The 21,056-nt window shown below is 39.1% G+C and overlaps 2 protein-coding genes across 9 annotated transcripts in view; one reads left to right on the top strand and one right to left on the bottom strand.

Annotated features, from left to right (window-relative positions):
• STN1 (STN1 subunit of CST complex) overlaps window positions 1-12,440 on the bottom strand; it is a 49,310-nt gene extending 36,870 nt beyond the window's left edge. The window contains exons 1-3 of one of the 6 annotated variants that reach the window (XM_054071552.1): window positions 2,999-7,620; window positions 1,327-1,463; window positions 435-552 (exon numbers count right to left, since the gene is read on the bottom strand). The gene's annotated coding sequence lies outside the window, so the exon portion shown is untranslated. The other 5 variants (XM_054071550.1, XM_054071555.1, XM_054071554.1 and 2 more) reach the window with 5 other exon arrangements.
• Window positions 12,441-12,745: 305 nt separating this feature from the next.
• Window positions 12,746-21,056, top strand: part of SLK (STE20 like kinase) — a 49,326-nt gene continuing 41,015 nt past the window's right edge. The window contains exon 1 of one of the 3 annotated variants that reach the window (XM_054071517.1): window positions 12,746-13,321. In XM_054071517.1, coding sequence (XP_053927492.1) covers window positions 13,172-13,321 — 150 coding nt within the window. In that variant the 5' untranslated portion in view covers window positions 12,746-13,171. The remainder of the gene's footprint in view (window positions 13,322-21,056) is intronic. The other 2 variants (XM_054071516.1, XM_054071519.1) reach the window with 2 other exon arrangements.

Raw genomic sequence — 21,056 nt, 5'->3', positions numbered from 1 at the left:
AACAGATACTGCACGTACACGCGCTTAAGGATTAAAGTGGTGTTTGCTGAAAGGTGGTGGTAACACTTAGTGATACAAACAATACAGAGTCCTAGAAAAGGTCATCCTTTTCTGCAATTTGTTTTAAATGCAGCGTAATGACTTTACAGTTGCTGTGGTGCAAAATTCAATCCTGCTGCAGGAGAAAAAAAAAAGCAAGAGAAGCATTTGGTCCACAAGTTCATTAGATATAAGGTATACGTATTCTATTTTTATGTCTCTTTAAGAAACTCTAAAAGGCGTAATAAAAAACAAAATTAGAATTAAGTTCTGCTATTTGGACCACTTCTTGGGAAAATAATTCTGTTTCAAAGGTAAAATCTGAATTTTACACAGGAGTTATCTAAATGCAAATAAGTACAAAGCCTCAATTTGAGATAATTCTAGACACTAACCTGTTAAAATAAAGCTGTCTCTTTCATCTACTTCTATCAATGCTACCTTTCCTGACTGTAGTGAGAACTAAATAAAGTCCATAATCCTCATTTATCTTGCGAGCAACAAGGTATTATCCTAAAAGGGAAAGAAGGGAAACCAAGGAAAATTAAACATCATGTGTCTTTAAGTTACATTATATTTTATTACAATACACATTCCTGGCAAAAGGAAGATGGTGCAAGACAAAAGACCAATCACCACAAACTCTAGCCAGTATATCAACAACATAGGAAGGTAGTGCCCACAATATTCAGGAGCCAAAAAAAGTCTTGTTTTTTCAATAAACAGGCACCACTATTGTGTAAATAAGAATTCCAGTGGAGCTAACGTCTCCATGTTGTAACCAGTAACGTATTTCCCCCTCTCTCTTTTTTTTTTCCTTTCCACAGCACTGCCTAGAAATCCTTCTGGACAGATTCATGTGTCTAAAGAACAGATAGATTGGCTCCTATAACATCAACAGCCTTGGAAGGAAGGTGGACAGAGCTTGCAATTGTAGACTGCCTTCTTTGACATTGCAGCTTGTTTCATATGCACGTTAAACCTTGTAACAAGGCTTCAGCACTAAAAGCACGATTCTGCAAAATTAACAAGGAAGTGTACAATAAAAAAACAGTAGAAGCAGCCCCCTCTGATCCTCGTCCCATGCATTAGACACAAGATATTTCCCTACTTATCAAGAAATAGGCACCACCCTCAACAGACCATTAAACTAGCTCTATATGTTTATTTGTCATAGACAGTTGTAAACGACTACCACAAATAAGGTAGTAGTAGTCACTACTGATTGGCAGAAAGCTTCATTTGCTATTTGTATTTTAAAGCCATTGGATAATCACACTGAATTACCTTCTCCAACTAATCCCCTAGCTTGTCTTGAGCGAGGGCAGAAGGAAGTCGATGAAGATGATTAATTCTCTCAGAAAGCTGTTAATCACCCATAGTGCTGCCAGGACGAACTGAGCTGCTGAAAAGACATTCTTTCACTGAGAGAGAAGGCTTTCAGTTATTAGTGTGAAATAAAACCAAACAAAACTAAAAATAACATCCTACAAATAATAGATTTGCTGATTGAAAAAAACAACAGCATGGAAGATTTGATAGTAAGAAGATTCCAAATAGGCTCTTGACAATGGAAATTTGTTTTGACAGATATGTGGAATTCACAGATCCAACATAACAATATTAGCTCATTTAATTAACAGAGCAAAGAGAATAAAACCCAATTCACTTCAACCTATGGCAACACAGTTAACTTTTCTACTTCGGTACAGCAGTGCAAAATAGATTTAGTGCCATTCGTTGAATATTTTAAAATTTCAGAAATTTGGGTAGGAGGGGCAAGCATTGCTTAATAGGTTTCTGAAGCTATTTGGTCTGCAGACTCCATGACAAGGTTGACTTAATTTCTGGAGGCAAATTTTCCTGCCCATTTCTCTCCCCTTTAAATTAGTTTATGCATCTAGTGTAAATTAAAGCAGCTTCTGGACCAAGATCAAAATTTATATGAACATTCATAGAGCAACAGAGCCCTCCATTACAACCAGAGACTTCAAGATAATTAACCTAACATTTGGTGTACGTGCACAGTTGTGATAAAGTTTTCAAAATGCTCCCAGCACATACCAAAGCATTAGATTATGACAGACCTGATTAATGTTCTGAAAACAATTCAAGTTTTTCTGTGCTATACAAGTGAACCTTTTGACTGTACCAGAACACTGTGAGGCTGTGTTTGAAATATGGTGTCCAAATAGAGCTGTTGCTGGTGTATCCACAATAATTCAAATCAGAATAATTTTGAAGTCTCAGATCCAACTAGAATCATCATATATTTCGTGAGCGTAGCTAGAGACTGAGATTATTCATTTGGAGCTCTTTTGGGAGACTGAGGCCTGTTACTTTCCTTACAAAGATTAATACAGTTAGTTTGACGTTGATCTGTCTCTACACCAGCTGCATTCGTTCTTTGGTTGTTTCTTTTTACGCTGTTCCTGCAAATAAAGTCTTGTAATTCTTCCTGTCTGTGTGCACTTCTTGTAGGAAAATGTTTAGATATTCCAAAAGGTAATCCTGTGCAAAATGAAAGGCATCAGGAAAAAAAAAAAAGGACTACATATAATTATTACAGTATTCGCTCTCTTACTGGGTGAAGTTTGAACTACCATCCCACATAAGAAAAAAGCTTTTGTTAATGCTTTTCTAGCGCTCAGGTTCCCTCAGTTATCATTTAGGTAAATTATCAAAAGGGTGCTGTTTTCTATCAGAAATGGTAGAATTCCCAGCCTGCTACTCCCTGAATTTCTTCTGTAACTGCGTCTCCTTTCTAAAGGCCAGAACTTCTATACCTGAAATCAAGCACAGGACTTCTTAGTCACACCCAGGCTACTCAGACTTACAAGACAAAAAAATTTTAGAACCCCCAAAGGTGTGTAGATATTTCTTGATTCCTTAAGACAAATTGTTCTGTACAATCTCTTACACGTATAATGCGAACTCTGTATGATCTGAGGAGTACTACCTTCTCAGCTAAGGAAAGCTGGCTCATCATCCCTCATCTTCAGCTGCTAAACACCATTAGGACCCATTAAAAATCCAGAGACTTTGCCCTCTGTTAACTTCTAGGTTTGCAATTTTTGTAATTCTCCAAGGATGACCGGAACTAACAAATATCTTATAGATGCTCCCTCTGAGGTCTGTCTAACTCTCATCACTGAGAGCTGATTCAGAACAAACCAGCCCAGTCCTGTTCAACGTCTTTATCAATGACCTGGATGAGGGGATCGAATGCACCCTAAGTAAGTTTGTGGATGACACTAAGCTGGGTGGGAGTGTCAATCTGCTGGATGGTAGGGAGGCTCTTCAAAGAGATCTGAACAGGCTGGACAGATGGGCCAATGGCATGAGGTTTAACAAGGCCAAATGCCGGGTCCTGCACTTGGGGCACAACAACCCTATGCAGTGCTACAGACTAAGGGAACAGTGGCTAGAAAGCCGCCTAGAGGAGAAGGACCTGTGGTGTTGATCAACAGCCAACTGAATATGAGCCAGCAGTGTGCCCAGGTGGCCAAGAAGGCCAATGGCATCTTGGCTTGTATCAGAAACGGCATGGCCAGCAGGTCCAGGGAAGTGACTCTGCCACTGTAGTCAGCACTGGTGAGACCATACATCGAATACTGTGTTCAGTTCTGGGTCTTTAGCTACAAGAAGGATGTTGAGGCTCTGGAGTGTGTCCAGAAAAGAGCAATGAAGCTGGTAAAGGGGCTGGAGAACAAGTCTTATGAGGAGTGGCTGAGGGAACTGGGGTTGCTTAGCTTTGAGAAGAGGAGGCTGAGGGAAGACCTCATTGCTCTCTACAACTCCCTGAAAGGAGATTGTAGAGAGGAGGGACCTGGCCTCTTCTCCCATGTGACAGGGGACAGGATAAGGGGGAATGACCTCAAGCTCCGCCAGCGGAGGTTCAGGCTGGACATCAGAAAAAAAATTTTCACAAAAAGGGTCACTGGGCACTGGCAGAGGCTGCCCAGGGAGGTGGTGGAGTCACCATCCCTGGAGGTATTTAAAAGATGGGTAGACAAGGTGCTCAGGGACATGGTTTAGTGGTTGATAGGAATGGTTGGACTCGATGATCCTAGAGGTCTTTTCCAATCTAGCGATTCTATGATTCTATAAGTGTTCAGGAATAACTGTCCTGCAACATCAGCATCTTAACAGCCTTCCTCTCTGCAGAACAAAGGCAGCCAGATTTCTTTGACAACAATTATTTTTCCCCACTTTTAAAAACTTCTACTGAGTCTAATTGGAAGGCACCAAACGCACATAACACTGTTAAGATTCTTGAGAGAAAATACTTCACTAATGACTGTGGCTGCAATTTCTTACATTCTCTACGTGAATCTTAGTCACAGCTAACATGATAAAGTCACTATTATTTCTGACTTCTTGGTATGTAAATAAAACAAACATCCTTTTATAAACAGATTTAAGTGTCTCCTTAATTACATTTAAATTTTAACAGATGCCACTCCCTACCTCATGCTTCAGGAAATAAGTCACTCCTGTATAATGCATCCAGAACAAAACATTATAGCTCAGAAAGAAGCCACAGGAATTATTTTCCCTATAGTTAATTTAATTTTCTGCTGAAGAAAATTCAGTCTACTTAATGTAATGGGCTTTTTTGGCTTAATCCATAAAAATCGCATGCTGTACTATGAAACATCATTTTGTGGATTAGATGTTAGACTAACAGTCCCTTCTGTCAAGAAAGAAAGACTCCAGGGCACTTGAGACAAAAAGTGTATTGCATCACACTACAATACTGTTTTCTCATATGCAGGTCCTAGTGCTCAAAGCTTGCATATACTACTGTTGAACGCACAATAGCTGCTGTTTGCCTTAACAATTGACACATTACAGCTCCACACGTTGCTGCTGAACCAAGAAAAGATCCTATATAACGACAAATTCTACTTTACAATACATAGTAAACATTTTGCCTCAAAACCAAGAATTAAACAATAGTTTATAAAAAAATTATAGGTATGAAGATAAGACCATTACATGTACAGAAATTATTTTAAACATGGTTGTAACATAACTAACATTTTTCACTGAAAAACTACACCGTTTTCTCAGTAAAATCAGTTTATATTTCAAAGTCTGGCTTTGCATTAATAAACGCTTGGTATCTCTCAGTCTAAATGTTATTTCCTCTGTCTGCTAGTAGACACGTCTCCAATACTATCCCACGACAAAGTCTCTATTTGGGATAATACTAAAAAATCAGTAGTTTTTAGTGTTGTCTTTGTCAGATTGTTCTTTATTGTGCTTGTAAAATGTTCCCTGCTTTTTAGGATATTTTTAATTATAATTGTAGACGACATAAAAAACTTCCTGCTTATGCTTACCACATAACCAGGATTTGGTTTGTTGGCTGGCTGGCCAGTCACAATTAAAAACAGATTGAAAAAATAACTCATTTTCATATTACAGAATAAGTTATTCAGTCCCAAGATTCCAGAGCTGATCAGGATCATGAGAGAACACAAAGTCCATTCTGGGAAAAAAAGGTTCCTGGGAAACAGAGGAATAAATTCAGGATTTGCAGAAAGAAAAGCAGCAATACGCGTGGGGGTTTTGTTCAGACATTTTTTGTGCCAGTATTGACTGAAAGCAATATTGAGATGCAAAGCTATCTTTATCCTCTAATAAATTTCTAATCCAAGCTGCTATGTGAACTAATGCAAATTTGAAAGCCACAAACAAAAAGAGCAAATCAGCTTGTGACTCCTATGCAAGAAGAAAAGGTCTAATTACCATCTGGCGGAAAGACAAACATGGTGAAGCATTTGTAATCTATGATTTCATGTGACTTTACTAAAGCTTCTAATATCCATCAAATGGAGAGGACTCTACAAGTTTTAAATACTTTGCCTTGAGTTTGTGTACAGTTTTGATCAAATAGATTTTGCTTTCAAATCTAATCTCAAATTACTAAAATGGTTCGAAAGCACTATAAACTGCTGCTATCCAACAATGCAGCTCAATATTTTAATATTACCTGAAGATTCTTATAAAAATGAGTTTTCCAGCTAAATACAGACCAAAAAGTGTCCAGCCCTCTTGAAATTTTATCATTAAAGAGGACCTGAAATTTTTAATTTCATTAGACAGTTAATCAGTAAAGAAAATTGATTATGGAAGTTTCAAGTTGTTGATACTTTCCATTAAATCTGAGGATAGCTTCTCACTGAAATAGGTATAAAAGCATAACTTAACCCTCCAGTTATATATGACTATATTTCCAAACATCAGCTTTTAATGTTACTTTCTTGCAGTCCAACTAGAACCAATAAGAAAAATACACTTCTCTTTTACCATAATTTCAGTGAAATCAAGACATTAAAGCTTGAACACCTTTGATCTGAGAGGTTTCCAAGAAATATTCCTGTTCTGTTTGTTGAAATACCTGATCCTTACACAGGATTCCTATATTTATATTATTGCTTTTCTATTGACATCTTGATTTCTGATAAAGCCTATTCAATAAAACATCATCAGTTTACTATGAAACATTCAAGTAATTTGACAACTTTTTTTACTTGCTCTGTCATCATTCCCAGAGGCACTGCTTGATATCAATAAAACTGCACTCCAAGAGTCCTGCTGGCAGCAGGATCTCCATCAGCAGGAAGAAGAACCCCCATAACACATTTCCAACACAACTCACATCACAGATAACTATCACGTGATAAAGATAAGTATCTAGATAAGTACCACGTGATAGAGATAAGTATCTAAAATGGGAAAGGGTAAATTGCCCTCTGAAGATACCTTTCCCCACAGACCACTGAAAAAGCTAGGCCAATTTAGACTAAACACAATCTTTTCTGAAGCCAAAATTAGATTAATTCTATTCCTAAACATTTTAGCACTCTTTTACTGCAAACGTTAAGTAATGCCCTTATATGTTAAAGCTTCCACATGTTTCTATGGCAATTCTTAGATTAACTGGCCCTACAGTAATGCATTGAAAAAAACCAAAAAGAAACCATGTAATGTATGGCTTCCATGTTATTGATAAGAGTGTGAGCATCGTTTCTAGCTATGAGATACAGGCAAGATCTTGAACATCTAACCTCCAATATAATTTTTTCCTGTTTATATTTTTTATGACTGAACTATTCCTGTTATTCATATCAGGAAGGCTCAGAAAATACTGAATGCAGAGTTTCTTTTTTGTTCCTTCAAGAGGATAGCTTTAAATTTCAAATGCAGAACAGAAATAAAAGTCTCTAAGCTACATATCTATCAATTGTACATTTAATAGAAGGGCACTAAGAATGCTATATGCAATACAGTCTCTCCTCTCAAAGCTTCCAGTAAATACGTAACGTGACTGGATGCTTCTTGGAGGAAGACATATAGCCTTTTGAGTCATCCTCTTCTATTATAAAGAAATGAAAATATTTTTTAGCCCTGTTTTCTATTCCTTCTTTACCTTGTCATAAACATGGGTTATTAATTAATGATACTACCAGTTCTGCTGTACTTGCCACCCTTAAAAAGGGCATTAAGACACAGGAGGCAGGTGGCAGCACAGCAAGTTGGAAAGGGGTCACAAAAAAAAAGAACAAAAAAAAGTAAAACTTGGCATGTACACAAAGAAGATGGTAACCATAGACAGAAGAAAAGTAATACCTTTAAGGTCAATATACAAGATGGAAAGAGACTGAAACAGCATGGTATTTAAAATCCACTGAAGTGAGGTGTTCTTACGAGAAGGCAACACATTCAGAACAGCAGGAAAGGAAAATTGACTGATGATGAATGGGAGAAGCAAGAAATAGGTCAAGTACAGTAGTCACCAAAAATTTCTCATAAAGCATGAAGGACTGAGAAAACTTAGTAAAGGCATACAGCACAAGGAACTTAATTGCATAAAAGCACAAACTCCAAGGAAAAAAGGGTCAGATTCAGAAGGACATAAGGTAGCATTTGTCAATAACTTCAGATACAGAGGCTGGACACCACCAGGTTTTGGTGAAAAACAAGAATGAAAGAAGGAGGAGCTTGAAAAGGAAGGCAGTAGGTTAACTAGATGAGTCTAGAAATTACAGTGGCAGTTAGAACTGAAATGAGTCCAATACAGCAGAAACCATTAACTTCGGGAACAGAACAGAGGAGAAATTGATAGAGTCTGTGGAAGAACACCACCATATAATTGGAAAATATCAAAGAAAACGCCACATACCTCAAACACAGAAAATGGCAGGGACACTGTTGAGTGCCAAAGGTGACAGACAGATTAAGATGGATGAAACAAGAATTATGCCTCAGATTTAACCACAAACAAGCTACCTGTGACCTTAGAGCAGTTCAATGAACTCAAACATCAGACAGAAGATTGGAGCAGATCAGTGAAAGCGTGGGTGGACAGAAAGTCAAGACAAAATAAAAATATACAATTAAATATTTTGAAAGAACTGAAGACAGGATGTAGGACCGCAGTGAAAGGGCAATATATGCTGTGAAGAACATATGTCAAATTAAATTTCTGAAGCGTTTTTTTCAATGAAGATAAACTGAAGCAGAGCAGTTTAAATGAAACAGAAGAACTTCAAAAGGGAGTTATGATGAAGTCAATGGGAAAAGATGGTGATACCAAGCAGCAGAAAGAATAAAACAGACTTCTAAATCTCAGAGAGATGAAAAAGATTGCCAAAAAGAGTTACAGCTATTTTTAAGCCAGTATATTTGATGCAAACCAAGATACTTCTTTAACATTTTTACTCTGACATTTTAAGGAAGCAACGAATTTTCAAAATGCATTGCATTAAATTCCTGAAGGAGAAATTTTAGCACGCTTACAACTCACTTTTACCTTTTTATCCTTACCATCTGGAAACATTTACACTTGTTAAAACTCCTGCTACCAGAGGAAAAAAAAAAAGCAACAAAAAAAAAAACAAGGAGAAGAGAAAAGAACAGGCTCCATACAGCCTCCTCCATACCAGGAGGTCAATGCAAATCGGGAAGGATTTGCTACTAGCACTTAACCTTCACCTTACAGAATTTATTTTTAGGATTGAGAGGTAAGCTGTAATTCTAGAGTAGAAGAATTAGGGAAAAATTGAGGCTGAGCCACAGTTCTCCTCTGTAATTACTTGTTAAAGAATAAGCAAAAAAAAAAAAAAAAAAGCAAAACTTTTAAAAGCAAAACTTTTTCACTCAATTAATTGTTCCTTTCTTGGGCCAGCCTTATAAGAATTAAGAGATCTCTGGAGCAGGAAGATTATAAAGCAACACATCAGTAGTACCCACTAACACTTAGTCATGGATAAGGTGACACCACTGTTCTGTTCTGAGTGAACCTGTTCTATCACACACATGTTCAAAGCAAACTGATACATTATTTAGGTGGTGTATACAAACTACTTACAGTCAAAAGTTCATTTATGGAAAGAGCTGAGAAAGAACAGAGCCCTGGTATTCCAGTCACATAACTGCCAGCCTGATTAAGGCAGCAAGCTCAACTACATTTGTTCACATATAGCTCAAGAAATTCTGTTACTTTTGCACTTATTTCCAGCTAATATAACAAACTCTGACATACATACACAGCACCACCCCCACCACTGCCCTATGACATTAACCCAGAGGCTAAAGAAAAGCTAATCCTGCCTAGATACAAGGATTTAATGTTGTGGTTTTTAATTCCTTTTTTCCATATCCTTCATCAATTAGTCAGTTGAAATAAACAGAAATTAGCCTCAAAGTACTTTTTATCCTAGAGAAAGGAAATTAAAATCAAAATACTTAATTTAAAAATAAAAAAAAATTATTATTAAAGCCATCAGTGTATTTTAACATAGAAATCAAAGCTATCACCCCACTGGAAGGGGCACAAAAAAAACCCTATTATAGACATGAAAAAGAAATTAAATTTCAAAAATTAAGATTCCAGAAGCTAAATTGCTGCTGGTAACACTAGCAAATTCTTATTAATCCCTTTCTTTGTTATTGTATTTAATCCAAACTATCTGTCTGAAACTTGCAAGTTAAGTTAATAGGAGCACCAGCTAGATCATAGAGGAGAAAGGAAAACAGCTCATTTGGATTGCAGTTGTCTCTCGGTGCTAAACTTATACATGTAAACAGTCTCAACCCTCCTCAACAGTTTCACATTTTGTGACCAACCTGCCGGTACAAAGGAACCACAAAGACCAAGTTCACTGTTGAACAACAAATGCTGATTATTACAACAAAGCAGGTTTGTTATCAGGTTAACAAGAGTACTTGAAAGGCTAAGGCTCTCTATCCATAGAGTAGTCCTAGCCTTGAAACTGATTTTATACAGATTAAAGAAATTCATTTATGGTACAACATTGTTATTTCATTCATAAACTCTGTGGCAGGGGCCATCTCCTTGTTCTGTGGCAGGACACACAGAGCACAGTGTGCTCCTATATACTATAAATACTATTAGCTCCACTTATAACTCGACATACAATACCACCATATTCTTAAAAGGCTTCTACCCCAGTCTGCTTCAGCTAAAAAAACATCATTAACACATGATGCAAAATTCAGTTCCAGGCTACTCCTATATCCTTACTTCCTTCTGAACCACTTTTCTAATCTTTATTACTACAAAGGCCAGTACTATTAGCCAACTCCTTTGCTGAAGTCCTTTTCTCAACTCAGCCCAGCACTTTCTACTCCTTGAAGTCGTGCTTCTTTCAAGGAGACTGCTGGGGCTGCCATGTGATCCCCATAACCGACGCATCTCAAAGCCCCCTTATTATTACTGAGTTTACATGTGGACTACCTCTCTTAGACAGTGAGCTACTGCCATGGTAATAAAATGGTCTGAGGAATGACAGACACCAGAAGCTCGATCTTTAGAAGGTTATAATGCAGTTTAAATGAATGGTTACTGTAAGCGCTCAAGTTCATACGAGGATAAGGTGTTACAGGATTTTCACTGGCTGTTTGTCTCATCAGAGCTCTCTTAGGGCTCATATCCTTGCCTTAACTGCAAGATTGACTTCCTGCCTCCTGTCAGAGCCCAAACTTTGCCTCCAATACATCTGCTAATTGCCCTTATCGAGGCAATGGGAATGCCTCGATAAAAAATACCACACATTTGGTGGCAGATAAGCAACACAGCTATTAAAATGCAACCATACTTCAGGCTGATAAAGGAATTGCTTGTGGCACGAGAAGGTTGCAAGATAAGGACACTGAAGCCCGTTCCACTAATTAAATCTCACAAGATACCAAACGTGCAACACATTGACATCACACCCTGCTATGACTGAACGCTGCAAGACAAACCAGTAGAAGGTCTAGGAACACCACTGGTCAACAAACAGAAGGGAGTCTCCCAACATTGCCTTTTTCTACCAACACCTTCCTCAAAGACACACATGCCCAAAGTCAAACCCTGCATGAGGCACCACCTGCCACCACAACACTCCCAGTAGACAGAAAGGGCCTCACATCCTCACCAGTTTCCACAGCCAGGCCTGGGAGTGGTCAGTGAGGAGGAGGGAGTCTACTGTGCTGAGAGAGGAACTCGAGGTGCCCAGTCAGCCCTGGAAGGAAGCTGCTTAGGAAACACCACCCTCTGCACAAGACTGGGCAGGCCTTCACAGCACAGTTAAGAAGAAATAAGAGAGAGACAAAGTATCCTTCAAAAAATTAACAACTCAGTAGTAGCTAAAGCATCCCTTTTCCACACAGCTCCTCCCATAACAGCTACCAGAGAACGATAGGAAAATGTCATAGAATTATTAGGGTTGGGAAAAAAAAACTCTAACATCATCAGCCCAACACCGCTGTGCCTACTAAACCATACCACATCTATGCGTTTTTTTAACATCTCCAGGGATGGAGACTCCACCACTTCCCCAGGCAGCCTGTACCAATGCTTGGCCACTCTTTTGGCAAAAAATTTTTGCCAATCCAAATCTCCCCGTGGTATAAGTTGAGGCCATTTCCTCTCATCCTATCACTTGTTACTTGGGAGAAGATACCAACTTCCTTTCAGACAGCGATAAGGTCTCCCCTCAAGGTTAAACAACCCCAGTTCCCTCAGCTACTCCTCTTAGGACTTGTTCTCCAGTCCCTTCAAGAGCTTCGTTGCTCTTCTCCCGACACGCCCCAGCACCTCCACGTCCTCGACCTAAGGGGCCCAGCCCCATCCCGGCACTCGAGGCGCGGCCTCACACATTCCTGCCCTCCTCCTGCCGGCCACACCGCAGCTGGCGCTTCCTTCACCCCACAGCAGCGAGTACACAGCGGACTCACCCCTAAAGAAAAGGAAGAGAAAGACTCCCACCCCCAAGAGAAAGAAGAGGAAGAGAAAGGAAGGCCCCAGCCCTGCAGGAGGACGCGCCCGACCCCCTCGGCGCCAGGCACCGACTTACCCGCCGCCCGCCCCGCGCGCGCCTATTGGCTCGCGCGCCGCGTCACGTGGGCAGTACATAGCCCCGCCCCTTCACCGCCCTCCTACCTCTGAGCCATTGCGCTGCGACTGGGGGGGAGCGGGGCTGGTGCGGCGCGACTCGCGCATGCGCAGAGGGAGGCGGTGGCGGTGGAGGCGGCTGCCGGGGCGCGAGGCGGTTCCGGGAGCGCGGGAAGAGAGGGCGGGGGCGCGCGCGCGCACGCGCCGGTGGCGGGAGGGGGAGGAGAAGGGAGAGGGGACACCGTCCAGCCCCGCCTGCAGGAAACGGTACCGCCCGGGCCCCGCTCTGCGAGAGAAGGCGGGGGAAGAGAGAGAAACAGACCGGGACGGGAGTGTCGTCTTCCTCCGTTCTGCTGCTCCTCCGGGACGCCGCGCGGCACCGGCTGGGGAAGCCGAAGCAGGGCAGCCCCGTCCCCTCCTGGGCGGGCAGCGGGGTGGCTGCTCCCCCGGCCCCTTCCCAGCGGGAACCGGGCTCCATCCTTCGCCTGCCGCCCTCCCCGGGCTCCGCTTTCGGCTCTCCGCCCTCCCCGGGCTCCGGTCGCCGCCAGTCCCGAGGGGTGATCGCGGCACTTGTTGCCGGGGCCATGGGCAGCGAGTAGGCGGGCAGCGTCGAGCCGAGAGGAGGATCGCGGGGCCGCCCCCCGGCTCCCCGCATGGTCCCTGAGCTGCCCCCGCCCGGTACCGCAGCCCGGACACCCCCCGCACCGGTCAGAGGGAAAAATGTCCTTCTTTAACTTTCGTAAAATCTTCAAGCTGGGCGGCGAGAAAAAGAAGAAGCAGTACGAGCACGTCAAGAGGGACCTGAACCCTGAGGAGTTCTGGGAGATCATCGGGGAGCTGGGAGATGGGGCTTTCGGGAAGGTGTTCAAGGTAAGGGCGAGGGGAGCGAGAGGAGGGGCGGCTGCCGGGTCCGCGGGGCATCGGGAACCGGAGGGAGAGCAGATCTCTGAGGTCATCGTCCCGCCTTCTGCTCCACCCTGCCCGTCGCTGGCGTCTCCCTTAGTTTGGGGTTTGGACTGTGCGGTGCGGCTCCTCGCCTTACAAAGGCTCTGTTCTCTTAGGGGTCGGGTTCGTGCTTCTTTCTGTTTTAAAGTTTATGCGGAAGGAAGCCCCTGAACAAAAAAAATTGCCCCCTGTGTGCCTCGTGCGGGGCTTCTGTGGCCAGGCTCTCCTTGCTTTTAATGAGCGTTCTCCTATCGTGTTCCATGTGGAACTGAATTAAATAGTTGTGCTCTCTTGGCTTTCTTTACGTGGCAGAAACCCTCTGTTGGATCTTCTGACTTCTCTCAGTCGTTTAATCTTTAAATCTTTCAGTGTGCTGGTACATGTAGTGCTTTTAAGGATGCTTATCTAGAATTTATCAAGCAGAGTAGAATACGACGATATAGAATGCTGCTAGTGTTTGACTATAGCTTTAAGGCGAATCTTTAGCTACTTTTTCTCTGTCTTAAAGGGCATTAATGGTCCGTGCTTGGTTTGGGGATAGTGTGGAAAAAATGTCGTGGAAGATAAGCATGAGATAATTCGGGAACTGACATGAATTGAGACTCTACAGCAGATTATTGAGACTAGAAAAAAAAAGAGGCATGAGAATAGCATTTGTAATGTTTCTGAAAGCTCTTTGGTCCAGGAACATTTGTGTTGACAGTGCTGCATTTGAGAGTTTATGAGATCTGGGTACTCGTGAAACCTGTGCTATTTTCAGTAGAAGTTATTTTGGATTATATTGTGCTGTGGTATTACATGTTTGTGAGTTTGAGCAGAAGTGCCTCAGTTAATTCAGAATGCTGGGTGGAGTTTTTTTCATCTTAGAATTTGTGTCAATGCTCTATTTTAAGAGCATCTGTTTTATTTTGCTGTTGGTGTAATACGTAGTCTAGACAGTTTTCATGGCAGTGTGGAAAATGAGATTTTTTTGACTAAAGTGATTGGGAAGTAAGTCTGAAGTTGCTATATCATAAAGCTTGGTGACTAAAAAACCATGATGTTGTTCCTAGCAGCATTTGCAATTGAAGCTTTTCTTTAAACTTCATTGCGAGTTTTGATTCCCTTTTTTGTGAGTATAATGCTTTGTCTCATAGAAGTGACTGGGGAAGCCTCAGAGGCACAAAACTGAATTGTGTTTTTCTCCTGCCTCTCCCCCACGTGCATTTCCCCTCCCTTTCTCAAACATCTTCTCGCTCCATATCTGTCTGTAGGCATGCCTGTATGAGCAGCAGTCTGTGGAGGGAGGTGTCTGAGCAAGACATTTGATAAACTCTGCATTTCAGTGTGTTTTGTGTGCAAGAAGGCAGATTTTTTTTTTCCCAGTTGGATATATATTCCCCTTTGATATTTATTTCTGAATGTGAATTTTCAACATGTAAACTGCTGAAATCGATTCTTTCGAAACTGAATCCTATTTTAAAAATAATAGTGACAATCACATACAGGTACACTAGTAAACTTGAATATACCACATGTGAAAATAAACAGGTACTAGTTCTCTGGGAAGAAATTCCCATTAAAAAATATTTCCTACTGCATGTGTTAAGCAGCATTCATTTTGTTTCCATCTAGTTTGAAAGGAGGATTATGCGCAGACACTAACTGTACTTGTGTGCCTGCTTCTGAGCATGCTTGGCCAGGAGCTGTTTCAAAAGCAAGGGTGTGTTAGGTTGTTCTTTTTTGGGCACACACCTCAAATGGGAAACTGCAAGAATTGCCATTCCATACCTTCTCAGATTTTGGAATCAAAACTATAAACTAGAATACAACTGTCAATGTTGTAAGACTTTAAGTTATGAAAGTGTGGGGCATTTGAGGGGGTTAATTTGGTTTGTGTGTATTTTGTTTCTATTTTAAGAAAAAACATTCGGTAGTGTCACTTACATTTGCCAAAGCTGCATTTGCCTTTGTTTAAGGTCCTAGAAGTCAGTACATGACAGGGTTTGGACAGATATATCATTAAACGGAGTTGCCAGATAAATAAGGCCTTGTATACTTTAGACTTCTTATAAAAAATAGGTTATATTACTTACAGCCTATGATTTCCTGTAGAGAAGTGTTTGGTTTACTTGTGCAACCCATCTTCTTAATGGAGTATCAAATAATAAAAACTTAAAAGCAACTCTTAAATTTTTCTGGCAGTGTTATGAAGCCCAGCTGATTAAGTTAGTTACATAAAGTGCAGTATCTAGTGATAACTAGTGTTGTATACAGAAGTATTAAGGGTATTGAAAACTTGTGATTCATTCCCCTTCTTCCTAATGAAGTGCTTGTTTTTTTACATAATTTAGCCAAATTACAGAAGAGCTTATTTCCTTTGAAGCTGTTTGTTCAAGTTTTCTGAAGCTTTCTTAGCTCTTGACAATTAATACATCTGTATTCACTAACTTCTAAGTAATGCTTAGAAATACTGTGTTTTTAAGTGTTTCCACTGCTGTTTCAAGTCTCTTGTGATCAGAGGGCTGTGTAACTGCAGACTGCTGATGGCCAAGGTTTATAGTTGTATAGGACCTTTCATTCTGGCTCTTTTCAGCCTCTTCGAAGAGGAGGCCACTTTTAGGCTGTTTTCTTTTCTTTTTGCTCTTGGCTGATGAATAATGGTGTAGTTTTCCATCCTTTTTCAGTTTATAGACCCTTGCAGTTCTTCAGTATCAGGTGATGGCCCTTGTAAGGATTTTGAGGTTGCTGATGATAGACTTTTTTCCAGTCTTTTGTAATTGCCTTTCGTGGGTTATTTATAATTACTGAACGGACTGCCAGGGTTCTGACAACCACTGAAGGAGCATAGTGTTAATGCTGGGCGCTGATTTCAACTTGGAAATTTCTCAGCTACTCTTTTTTTTTCCTCACTATTTTTTTCCTCTTTTTTTTTTAACGAAAATAAAAGAAAAAAAGACAGTTTGAAGCTGGTCTTAGTTTGATCAAGTTAAGTTAAGTAATTTTAGACTCTTAAAGCTAATTGTAAAGGGTTTGCTTTGGAAATTAGTTATATTATTACGTCATACTATTTTTTTTGTGTGTTTTATTTCCCTATTGAATTAAATATCAGTCCAGTACACATAGTAAACATTGCTTTGAGGTAAATAGGTGGAAGTATGTGTTAAACTGTGGTCAAACCATGTGAAGACTTCCATCAGCTTTAAGCTGCTTTCTGAATTCCCAGAAGTTTATCTTCAGATGCTGTCACAACAGACCTTTGATATTCACCATGTGTTCTGTGGCTCTTCCTTGCTGAACTTCCTGATAGAGAATCTTTGTGATACAGATGCACATAACTAATTACAGTGTACATGTCTTCCCAAGTTAACCTTTTGAATGAAATAAAATGCTGAGACTGTGTTTCAGTAAAATTTGCCAGCCTTTTTTGGGAGTAAGAACATTATACGCTAACCTTGGAGCATATGTGTTGCAGAAGGACATTTTGTGTTTGCTGTCATCTCTGAGCCCTTAACTAGAGGATATTTCTTCAAGAAATTAATGGACTTTTGGCCATCATTATAATAACTGTAGATACCATCTGTACAAATATGCTATTTCTAAGTCTTCTGTGGGAACAGATTCAGTAGTAGTAGAACATGTGTGGCAGTACACTGTATAACATATAGTGTGTCTATAGATGGTCTGTGTATATAGAGACAATGTATAGTGTATCTATTTTACATCTACTTGAATAGAAATCGACAAATTATTTTTAGAGAATCCTTTGTACTCCTCTGGTTCTGAATTGCATTCATGCTTCTTCATTTGAATTGGAATATTCTGCCCATTTATAGTATCTTGTTTATTACCCCGAATCTAAAATGTTGGAAGCATCGTGTATGAAAGATTCTCATAGGAATTTGTAAAATCAAATATTTGTGTTTTATTTGAAGTTACTAAGACAAGTTCTTTAACTCTCAGCAGTTAACTGGTGCTTGGTTAAAGCCTATTCTGCTTTCTGGTTAGATTCAGGGAAGAAGTGTTGTGGAAGCTGATAGCCATAATCATGGTGAACAGCATTACCCAAAAGCATTACCTTCAGAAAATAAGTACTACATTATGTATTCTTACATACTTATGCTTGCATTACGGGCCAATACAAACTCATCTCTGGCTAGTGATAGTACTTCTTCAAGTCCAATAAATTAATGGTGTTGTTTCATTTACATTAACCTTTTGTTTCTGTATTTAAAGCAATCTTGCTTGTAATGGACCTATGTGATTTACAGGAGATCTTGTTGTTGCCTCCATGTCTTCTACGGTAGGTAGAAACAAATACATTTTTGAAATGGTGATTTAATACAACCAATTTATTTCTATGATTTAATGATAGCGCCGCCTCAGCTCCTTTTAATACTGAAAAATGAACTGATGGTGGCTGCTTAAAAGTACTTTTTGCTTACAGCTGGCACCATAACTTATTTCCTAATCCTAGGAAATACTTTAATTAGTCTGACCTGAAAGAAAAGAAAAGAAAAAAGGCAGAGCAAGAAGAATTTATATTTTCTAGTTTCTGTGGCCTTACAGCATGCTGATCTAAATAATTCCTACAGTCTGATATTGTAACTTGCAGTTGTCATTGCTTTCTAGGATGGATACAATTTACATTTGTAACTTCACACTCAATAGGAATAGATTTTGACCACTTGATAATCTAGGCTGAAACGCTGGTAGGTTGTTTTTTTAACTGTTCTTTTGACTTACCTGGTGTCATTAGCTCCACTAATTCTTTATAAGAGTTTGTTAGAGCTCTTGGAACTCACAAACATTGTTATGTAAAAGATACAGTGCCTTGGGGAAGGACATTGCTTGAGTTTGTCTGAAATCCTGTGTGTTTGGTACTAGTTGTAAGATGAATTCACATTTTAAAATTTCCAGTCAAGTACTGTTTCATGAACTTCAAGTTTCATATACGGCTCTGCAGTAAACCTATACCTGGAAAGAAAAAGCAGCCAAAAATGTCCTAAATTGAATTTTAATACAAAAGAATGAATCAGTGTAGAACTTCTGTGGGCAATTTTGATTAAAATTTTTTCTTAAACTTAATATATATTGTTCCAATCTATTTTCATTCATAATTGACTATATAAGTTGGCCTCTGATTAAAATGGAGCAGTAAAATAGTACAGTTGTCCTCAGGAGATCTGAATTAGTAATATTCTCTTAAATGCCATGTTGCTTTGTTTAGCCATAGAAGCATAAGTATATAGAGGAAAGAAGCGAGTTGATTTGCACTCAAGAGACTAATGTATAAGATGGCAATATCCAATTTTAAATATTTAATCTAAGTAAAATAGAACTAAAACTTTACGTAAGGCTTGCTAAGCACAATTATTTCTGTAAGAGTTACCTGAGTGTTTTAGGGCTGCTGTGTATAGTCTAGATGTAAAAAGATGCGTGACCATTCACAGAAGACAAATTGTTTTGGTCTTGCTGATCATCTTGGTGAGTTGCTATTTAATGTTATCTTTATTTTCGCGCTATTGCAGTTTTAGCTTGTGGATGGTAGCAGATAAGGAAAAAGCAGTATCTTCATTTTAAATCCTGGGAAACTATCAAGGGGAAAGCTTTACAGTGCTCTTCACACCTTTTGTCACTCACTAAATTTTGGGTTGTGCAATACAAAATTGTGTAAATTTTGTACATCTGTAGATTGTAAACTGAGGGGTTTTTTTATTTTAGATGGCTGTTTGTAGAAGGTGATCTCTCCTTTCCCTTCTGTCTGTAGCAAGGAAATAATTTAAAGAAGTAAGAAGTGTCACTCATGTTTTGTGTCTCACTTATTGGACATCTTTAAGTCATTTACCTTAAAGTTAGCATCATGATGCTTAACTTTTGAGTAATATATTGTCTGTCTGTTGCATTCAGAATTAACGCTGGAGACAAGTTTGTGGAGGATAAATATAGAATGCTCATGATCACTCCTTGGAAAGACACTCATTTTTTCCAAGGTGTGAGCACAGTTATATAAACAGTGTAAAACTCCAAGTAAATAGGAAGTCATAATTTGATTTTATTAATCTATGCTTACAAAAGTTCCTGGTTTTATTTCACGTCATCTGATATTTCATATTGCTTAGCTGTTTGTGTAAGTGCTTGGACTGGTGATTTGTTGTCTGGGAAGTAAAACTTTGGATTTCTGGCAGAAGCTATATCTGAATGTCTAACGTTATCAAATGGACTGCAGAATGGCCCTTTTATAAGCTGTTCTAACTTGGTGAAATAGCTTTTCATATCTAAGTCAGATGCAGTCTATTTAATGAAATAATTCTGATATAGGAGCTAAAAAAATTTTGTGGTAATGTTTTGGGATTTTTTTTTTTGTGGACAAATTGGTTGAATCTGGTGAACTTGACTTTTGGCAGGGAAATAGTGCTCCAGTAATACAATCCTCTAAGCATTAATACATGCTATTGTTGAAGAGCAGAAGTTTCTTTTGGTGTTGAGCCAAATTCTAGTTTTTGACCACCCCACAACCAATATAGAAGAAATAATTTGTTGAGTTTGTCCTTGCAAATGCCACAATCCCCAGTTTGGGATTTGGGTTTTGGTTTTGCCTTTTTTTAATTTCTTGCTATTGAATTGAGTTATGAATGGGCCTTACATATTTCCTGGGCCAGGACCCATGTTCCGGGAATCTTTTAAGATTATGAACATCATTGTCTTTCAATAGCAGTTATGTCTGTAGAAGAGGCAGCATGTAATTAAACTCTCTGGTCTGAGATCTCAAATGCATTCCTCGAGACCCTGGTGCTTGAAGTGTTAATGAATACTTTTTTTGGTCTTTGTTTCTTTGTGTTCTCCCAATAACCTCTAATTATATTCAGATTCTATGCAGAATTGACAAATTCATATTGTCTCACCTCTTTTGCCTCTTTTTATATTGTCTTACTTGACAGTAACTGCTAAATTACTCAAATACAATGATTGTGCTATCTTTTCATTTGATACTGTTGGGATTGTTCCGTTTCCTGGTGTTTAGTGATGGAAAAGCCATGAAATTTGCAGTTAGAAAACAAAGCAGACTGAATTCATAGCACAGAGTAAAACCATTAATTATGTTTCAATATTTTTTTCCAAACTCATGTAAAATACATATTGTAACTTTCTGTCCAGTTAATTTGTAATGGCTTTATAACATATTTACAGTATGGAATGCTTGAAAGATATTTTAACTGCTAAATGTCTCAAATATGTCATGTTTGAAGGATGTCAGGCAATAAAATTCAGCCAAGTAATATTTAATAAAAGCTAGAAAACAACCTCAGACCGCTCTGAGGTTGGTATTCAGACTTCAACAAAAGAATAAGGCATTACTATAAATGTTAATTTTCCATTGGCATTTCAGATTTTCTGTTGGATATCCTATGTTCATGATACAAGCCAACTAAAGTACATGCAGCAATAAAGCCATAAAGAAAAAAATCTCAATAAAATAGTAATGGAATATTATTGTATACTTAATGTGCCTACTTGAACTAGTTTGTTTTCAGAGAACATACTGTTTGTTAAAGTTATTCTAAATGTATGTAAAAGCAAGTTGCAATATTAAAGTTATAGATTTTTCTTGTTTGTTTTTACTCTTCTGGTTTAAGACTGTGATGCAGTATTCTATTGGATTGAATATGTTTACATAGAG

This window comes from Cuculus canorus, chromosome 7 (assembly GCF_017976375.1).
Source record: "Cuculus canorus isolate bCucCan1 chromosome 7, bCucCan1.pri, whole genome shotgun sequence".
In the NCBI taxonomy this organism is placed as follows: Eukaryota; Metazoa; Chordata; class Aves; order Cuculiformes; family Cuculidae; genus Cuculus; species Cuculus canorus.
The sequence above is the reverse complement of the archived record's forward strand: the minus strand, read 5'-3'. Positions and strand labels throughout refer to the sequence as shown.